Below are 8,500 nucleotides of genomic sequence, written 5' to 3'. Positions count from 1 at the left end.
CCGGCGGATGCCGAACGCGGCTTTGTTTGCTCGAGGTCCTGGTCGGGGAGCAGGGCTAGGGATTGAGACCTTTATAAGTTGAAGGCTTTCCTGTTAAGGGAAGACCCCCCCAAGTCTTCCCGACTGTCCGCAGGAGAAGGGGTCCCAGCCGTAGTGCGCGCTCAGCCGCCCGGCCCCTCCGTCCTGCAGGATTGCCAGCTGCTGCCTTCCTGGATGGTCTTTCACCAACTCAGTGCCGCTGCTTATGGAGTCTGTTACCCTCAGGTGTTTCCCTAACCTGGGACAGCTGCCCTACACTTGGGAGAATCTTTGCAGCATATTTTGGTAAGGCAGTGGAGGCGCTCCTCTCCCCCCAAGGCTTTCTCCCATTATGTGTCTTACATTTTTGCCACCTCAATTTAATTACCACTCTGAAAGACCCGATTCAAAATCATGTGCCCTACTTGATTAAACCACTTGCAGATGAGTGTTTCTGTGCTGTGACTGAGGATAACACTGGTAAGTGTTCTGGCTCATGGGAGGGTGACTGACACTTTTCACTCATCTATGTTTTCATTTAACGCAGAAACGGTCCTTCGTGTAAACATCTTTAATACTAACTTCTTTTGGATCTAGACAGGTGATTTTTCACTCAAACTTGTTTTCCTAAGAAATTAAGAATGGTTAAGGTGAGAGATCCCCAGCTGACATTTTCCATTTTCTGGCGGATTCATCTGGTCTGATACGCCTGTTTGTACGACTACTCCTTTGGGTGTAATTGTTAGGAGGCTGTAGAACTCTATCAGTCTTACTGAGCTATTGAGTCTCTCACAGAAAAGGTATCCAGAGTAGATTGCAAAAACATTGTCAAAAGAGGTCTATAAGGGCTGCGCTATTAATTTTACCTGTAGCTTAATGTAGTCGAGGCTCTGTGGCACCTGGCTGGCCTGAGCTGGAATCCTAATTCTGCCAGTTGCTTGCTATGTGACCCCAGCAATTTTCTGGAGTGCCTGATTCCCAGTATCCTCATCTGGAGGCTGATAATACCCATCTCTTAGGACTCTTGTGTGTTGCATGAGAGAAATACATGCAGAAATGATGGATTTGTCAAGCCCCCCCCAGAAGACTCGCTTACTAGCATAGTATCAAGTGCCCCATATTTTGAAATAAAAGAGCTTGCATATTTCCAAACTTCTCACCAGTGCTGTTAGTTACATTGAATCATACTTTCTTCTTATAGCCAACCATAACATTGAACTGCTCCAGTTACCTGCTCTTACCTGGCTGACGCCTTCCTAACCGTGAGCAGTGGTACCCCTCTGCCACCTCCCCTCCTAAACACATGTTATCGCTGACAAGGCTCTCTTCCTGCTAACAAGCGCCCACACCTGTGGACTTTGAGGACGTCTCTGCTGGTAGCTGGGCTTCCTCTGCCCTTCTTGCCAGCATCACTGTTACATCAGCCCACCCTCCATCACTGTGCCGCATTAAATTGAAATTACATGTTTAGCTATTTCCTCTTTTATTAGGCTCTGAACTGTGAGAGTAGAACCCTGCCTTGTTCATGTTTCTTTCTCCAGTGCGTAGACACCTAATACAGTGAACAGACTGCATGGAGTATTGCAGTGGTTCAGAGACATGGGATTTCAGACCTGTACATTTCCTGGAATTAAAAAAAAAAAAAACTTATGGACTGTAGGGATGTACTAATGTCTTATCTCTTTACTTGGCAAAACAAACTACACCTCTCCTTACCATCCTTGATATTTTCAAAAAGTATGAAGGCTGTTATTTCAGAAAAAGGGGCAGGCCTTTCCAAGAATGAGCAGGCGATCTTACTGTGTGCCTATGCATAGCACAGTATATTTTTGCAGAGAGGCCCAGCATGTGCAAAGGCTCTGTGGTAGAATGAGTTGTCTTAGGACAAGCAGAGTGCCTTGAGGAGAGTCAGGTGGAGACTTGTAGGCCACAGAGTGGGGTTGGGGGAGTGTGGACTTACTGTAGGCTTAATGGGAAGAGTTTAAACATGGTGGGGAAGTGCTTTATGTTTTAAGAGGACTTGGAGTGCTGTGTGAAAGTACACTGGAGAGGGGCAAGAGTGAAGGAGAACCCTTAGGAAGCTTCTGCAGCAGGCTTGCAGGAGAAAGGTGGCTTGCACAGTGGAGAGTCCACGGGTATTTTGGAAGAAGAGCCAACGGGACTTGGGTTGAATGTGACAGGTGAAGAGAAGGAAGAGTCCAGGACGATGTTGAAGTTCCCATAGATGGTGGGGCCAGTTTCTGAGGAAAAGAAGACTGGAGAAGGAGCAGGTTGAGCAGATAGAATCAAGAGTAGAGGGTTTTTTAAACACGGAAGCAACTTAAATGTCCACTGACGGATGAATGTATAAAGAAGATATGGTGTATATACATGCAATGGAATATTACGCAGCCATAGAAAAGAGTGAAATAATGCCATTTTTAGCAACATGGATGGACCTAGAGATTATCATACTAAGTGAAGTAAGTCAGAAAGAGACAAATACTATATGATATCACTTCTATGTGGAACCTAAAATATGACACAAATGAACTTATCTACGAAACAGAAACAGACTCACAGACATAGAGATCAGACTTGTGGTTGCCAAGGGGGAGGGGAGGTAGGGGAGGGATGGGGTGGGAGTTTGGGATTAGCAGATGCAAACTATTATATATAGAATGGATAAACAATAAGGTCCTACTGTATAACACCGGGATCTATATTCCATATCCTGTAATAAACTATATTGGAAAAGAAGAAACAAAGAGGGTTTTTCAAAAACAGTGTTATTGAGGTATAATTTACAGACCATAAAATTCATTCATTGAAATATACTGTTCAGTGATTTTTAGTAAATTTACAGAGGTGTGCAAACATCACCATAATCTAATTTTAGCACATTTCCATTACCCCCCAAAAGAACCCTTGTGCCCATTTGCAGATACTCCCCTGTTCGTACTCCCCACCCTAGGCAACCACTGTCTAATCTACTTGCACCTCTACAGATTGGCCTATTCTGGGCATTTCATATAGATGGAATCATGCAATATGTGGCCTTTTATGACTGGCTTCTTCCACTAAGCTTGTAATTTCCAGGTTCATCCACCCCGTCACATGTTTCAGGACTCTGTTCCTTCTCATTGCTGAATAGCGTGCCATCGTGTAGCTAGACCACGTTTTGTTGACGGACACTTGAGTGTCTAGTTTGGGATGCACCTGGCTTGAGACACGCGTGCCATATCCGGGTGGAGAAGTCAGGGAAACACTTGCATGAATTTGGGCCTTGGAGGGGGAGGTTCGGGAGGTTGTAAATCTGTGGGTCATGAGCATGAAGATGGTATTTGTTAGTTAAAGGGATGGAGAGATCATTGAGGGTGGAGAGAGAGAGAAGGCCCAAGCTTGGTGCCTGGAAATGCCAACATTTGGCAGGCGTGTAGAGGAGGAAGGGCCTGCAGAGAAGGTACAGCAGAGATGTCGGTGGGCCAGAGGAGTGTGGGCAGACAGGAGGCTGTTTGGAGAAGGAGGAAGTGGGCTGCTGCACCGTCCTCCTGAGAGGTGAATGAGGAAACAGGGTCCACTGACGCTGGCAACTTGAAAGTTGTGTTGGCCTTAAGAAGACCGCAATGGGCCCAGAGCAATCGGAAAGCGAAGTAGAAGATATCATGGGAGTCTTACAACCTCACTGTGGCCAATAAATGAAAGATTGAGGGTTAAACATCACGTTGTCCCTGCAGTTCAGTTTCTTCCGTCTGCGATATCTGGCTTTTTATTTGACTGACTACATGCAGCTCGGTTAGCCAACTAACTCCAGCTCAGGGGATTTAATCATGTCACCATTGCTCCGTATTTCTCTCTCCTTTCAGACCACGTCCTAGTGAGATATTACTTAGGTTCATAAATCAAACAGGATTGTGTTTGGTTGTGAGTAACAGAAAACTTGATTGAACGGCGGCTTAAACAAATTAGCTCTTATGTGCAGAAAACAGTAAGTCCAGGGGCAGAGTGTCGAGGGTTGGTATGGGACCTTCTTAAAGCCATCTGGGGCCTCAACTGCTCTGTCCTTCCACTTATGCAGGGAAGTCGTGCCTTAAAGATGGCTCTTTCCTCGTGGTTGCAAGATGTGGCTTCAGCTCCAGCATCAAACCTTTGTTTCGGGCAGAAAGAAGGGGAAAGGTGGAGGACAACAGGCCAGAAGAGTCCCCCACCAGCAGTTCTATTTGTCCAGCACTGTCACACGGCCACCTAGCTGTAAGGGAGGCTGGGAACTATAGTGCCACCCTGAGCAAAATGAGGGTTCTCTTAGTGTGGAAAAGGGGGCAAGGAATTTGGTGTGGGTGCCTGCCACACTTTAAATAGATCTTAATCAGATGAAGACTAGAGAAGGGAGGCAAGTGGAAACCCTAAGGCATCACTGTTGAGAAAACCTTGGAGTATGGAGCTTGGCGACAAGTGTAGAGAACGATTTGACATTTCCACGCCTTGTGGAGTGCTTTTCAGAGCTGTAAGTTGTTTGAATAGACTGATGGCTTGACCTTCAGATTTTTTTTTTTTAAATGAAGGAGTAAAAACAAAACTTAAGCATGTATTTCTATATGTTATAATGTATAAATGGTGGATGTTTTCAAAAAGGCAAATCTGCAGCATCTCACGTTTCCTTTTGTCACATTGGGGATGAGAAGAAAAGGAAATGGTTGCTGTTGGCATCGGGGTCAGGTAGTCGACGTCTCAGGCTTTGCAGTAGCTGCAGTGGTTCATATATAATGAATGCATCTATCCACAGGAAAAAAAGAAAGAAAGAATCCATCAAAGAATATACAAGGGCCAGAATAAAATGATGACTGCTTGGGCCCTGGTGTGACACACCTCCGCGCAGACTCCTCACCCAGGGGCATAGAGCTGTCGGGGGCCTGACAGATAATTGGCACTTAGTAAATGAACAGGCACGCGGTGGGTTTCTGACACCACTGCTGTCAGACGCTTCACCCTTAGGTCCTTTTTTTTCCTCCTGGTTTTCTTGTAGAATATTTCCAATCCTCTCTCCGAGTCTAGTTGTAGAGGATTGGATTGCTAAACCAACTGTTCAGTGAAGACCATAGAGCTGCTTTTCCTTAGGTCTTGTAAATGCCCTATGCTGGGGGGGACCGCCTGCGTTGAGAATTACCAGTCAGCAACAAGATGCAGTTAGCCACTTTGTGACTTGGGTCCTAGAATTCATTTTGTCCATTGAGTGGAACTCTAGCGTTTTACTTCTTTCTGCTCTGTCCATTTGTCTCCCTCGGAGTCCAGGAGGGCCGGAACCGTTTATCTTTTATCTGCCATCGTGCCTGGCTCAGCAGCCTTGCTAAATATTTGAGTTGGATCGCCCAGCACGTTTGTGCATAGGAACGTTTGTGGCCGTGTGTCCCCTGGGACTCTGGGCTGGGAACGCTTTTCATCCTCGAAGAGCTGCCTCATTTGTTTATTCACTGATTCCCTCTTAGATACCTTCTCTGCTGCAAGAATGGACCCAGAAGAGCAGGAGCTATTGAATGATTACAGATACAGAAATTACTCTTCTGTGATTGAAAAGGCTTTAAGAAATTTTGAGTCCTCCAGCGAATGGGCAGATCTCATATCCTCACTGGGCAAGCTCAACAAGGTATGTGGGGCGGGGAGTGTTTGGATTGCAGGGAGGCAGGGACACAGCTGTCCTTTTATTATTTCAAGGACTTGTCTTTTTAATATTACACTACATGCTGATTACAGCCATTAGATAAGAAGAACCACCGATAATTCTGTCACCCAGAGTTACCCACTATTAACCTATTGATATACGTTCCTCCCCTTTCAGCCCTTTTTTTTCTGAGCATAGACATGCAGTGTGGATATAGTCGATAGAACAGCTGAACAGTCTGTTTTCTCAACAATATTTAGGTCTGAACAAGATAAATTTATAAATTATCCAGTTATTCAAAGATGAATTGTCCTTCGTGTACTGCTAGGATCTTTATGGCTTTTTCTTCTCCAGTCTACTTTTTTCACCATTTTACTGCAGACTGGTAACTCCTAGAAGAATAAAGGATGAAATAATTACGGAAATCTGCCCAGAAATTGTGCATGTGTTTGGACGAGGGAAAAGGGGTTGCGTCTGAGAAAACCAAAACTGGTCGCATGTGGTCTTGACCTCGTGTTCTGTGGATGGGGACCATTGTATTTTTCCATCCTGCCCAGAAGGAGGGTGACACAGTGATGCTCAAACACTCAGGTGACCACTGTGACCTGTAGGAAGAAGATACCTGGGCTCGAAGAGGCTGTGCCTGGCTCCGTTACTGTCTGGCCAGGGCTCCTGGCTGTGATACCTGACTTTGGAGCCCGAGTGCCATATGGGAGCTGGGAGATGTCCAGCCTAGTCTGGGAGGTCCCTATTCCCCAGGTAACACACACCAGGGGGACTCTATAACAAACCTCGCTAAAGAGAAAGAATCTGTCCGTTTACCTCTTCAAGGGACCAGGGTAGGGGGAGTGAGAATGCGAGCAGCCTGACCACGGGGGCAGCGCCTGGGCAGCCGTCCAGCACCAACCTCCTGAAAGCAGCTATCAGCACCCACAGATGGCAAAGAGGAGATAGGCAGTTATTACAGGCAGTGGCCGGGAAACTGCACGGTCTCTGCAAAGTGTATTTACAACATGTGAACATCACGGCTGGTGCTGGCTGGGGTGGAGACGTGTAATAAAACAGCAAATAAGGGCTTGAAGTGCTTTGGCTGTAGAGCTCTGACTCAGGACTTTTTCTAGCTGAAGGTAGCATTCACTGTCTTAAACGAAGGTGGGTTGCCTTTTCAGGGGAAAGCGAGAAGCCCTGGAATGGGACTTGGACAGATTCGGCTTCTTCTAGATGTTTCTCTGTTTTAGTACTTGGCTCTCCTGGAATCTAAAAACAGCATACTTTTGGGGAGAGGGGGGGTGTGTTCATTATTTTTTTGTTGAGTTAAAATTCATGTAACATAAAATTTACCGTTCAGCCATTTTAAAGTGTGCGGTTAAATGGCTTTTAGTACATTCATGATGCTGTGCGACCATCACCACTATCTAGTTCTAGGACATTTTCACCACCCCAAAGGAAACCCTCTCCATTACTCCCCTTCCCCTGTCCCTGGCAGCCACTAATCTACTTCCTGTGTCTATGAATATTTCATACAAAAGGACTGGTACAGTGATGTGATATTTTGTGTTGGGCTTCTTTCACTTAGCACGTTTCCAAGGTTCATGCGCGTTGTAGTGTGTAGCAGTACTTCATTGCTTTTTATGGCTGAATCATGTTCCATTGTATGACAGACCACATTTTGTTTATCCATTCATCAGTTGGGTTTCTACCTGTTGGCTCGTGTGACTAGTACTGTATGGATATTCATATACAAGTTTTTGTTTGAACACTATTTTCATTTCTTCCAGGTCTATACCTAGGAGTAGAATTACTCAGTCATGTGGTCATTCTATATTAAACTTATTGAGGAACCACCAAACTGTTTTCCTCAGTGACTGCCCCATTTTACATGCCCACCAGCAATGTACGAAGGCTCCAATTTCTTCTCAATCTCAGTAACACTTATTTTCAGGTTTTTTGTTTTTTTGGTGTGGTACGCGGGCCTCTCACTGTTGCGGCCTCTCCCGTTGCGGAGCACAGGCTCCGGACGTGCAGGCTCAGCGGCCATGGCTCACGGGCCCAGCCGCTCCGCGGCATGGGGGATCTTCCCGGACCAGGGCACAAACCCGTGTCCCCTGCATCGGCAGGCGGACTCTCAATCACTGCGCCACCAGGGAAGCCCGATAGTGTCTTTTGATGCACAAAATTTTTAAATTTTTGATGAAGTCCAATTTTAACGTTTTTTCTTCTGTTGCTTGTACTTTTGGTGAATATCTAAGAAACCATTGCCAAATCCAAGATTGTGGAGATTTACCCGTGTTTTCTTCTAAGAGTTTTATAGTTTTAATTCTTACATTTAGGTCTTTGCTTCATTTTAATTTGTGTTTTGTTTTTGTTTTTCATAGATGAATATCAAGTATGTAGTAAGGATAAAATTAACTCATAGCACACATGCAATTCAAACATGTAAAATTAAACAATCTACCATTGGGAAATACAAACAACATATGTGCCAAAACTTCTAAAAAATACATGATAAACACAATGACCATATTATTGTATATAACCAGGGATATTAGATATCTCTGGGATGGAAGGGGGTGGGTTTGGGGCATGTGCATGCATTCTGATGTTCTGGAAACATTTTCTTTTTCTTTAAATTTAATTTTTTATTTTATATTATAGTTGATTTACAATGTTGCATTAGTTTCAGGTGCATAGCAAAGTGATTCAGTTATACATATATCCATTCTTTTTTAGATTCTTTTCCCATATAGGTTATTTCAGATTACTGAGTAGAGTTCCCTGTGCTATACAGTACGTCCTTGTTGATTATCTGTTTATATATAGTAGTGTGTATATGTTAATCCCAAACTC

General features: G+C 44.7%; 1 protein-coding gene across 4 annotated transcripts in view; it reads left to right on the top strand.

Moving 5' to 3' along the window:
* Positions 1 to 5,500: 5,500 nt before the first annotated feature.
* Positions 5,501 to 8,500, top strand: part of DOP1B (DOP1 leucine zipper like protein B) — a gene marked incomplete at its 5' end in the record, with an annotated part of 102,923 nt that continues 99,923 nt past the window's right edge. For all 4 annotated transcript variants that reach the window (XM_082838990.1, XM_082838987.1, XM_082838989.1 and 1 more), the window contains one exon: positions 5,501 to 5,638. In XM_082838990.1, the coding sequence (XP_082695116.1) occupies positions 5,501 to 5,638 (138 nt within the window). The remainder of the gene's footprint in view (positions 5,639 to 8,500) is intronic.

The sequence above is a fragment of the Leucopleurus acutus genome (genome assembly GCF_964270905.1).
Source record: "Leucopleurus acutus genome assembly, chromosome: 5".
In the NCBI taxonomy this organism is placed as follows: domain Eukaryota; kingdom Metazoa; phylum Chordata; class Mammalia; order Artiodactyla; family Delphinidae; genus Leucopleurus; species Leucopleurus acutus.
The sequence above is the reverse complement of the archived record's forward strand: the minus strand, read 5'-3'. Positions and strand labels throughout refer to the sequence as shown.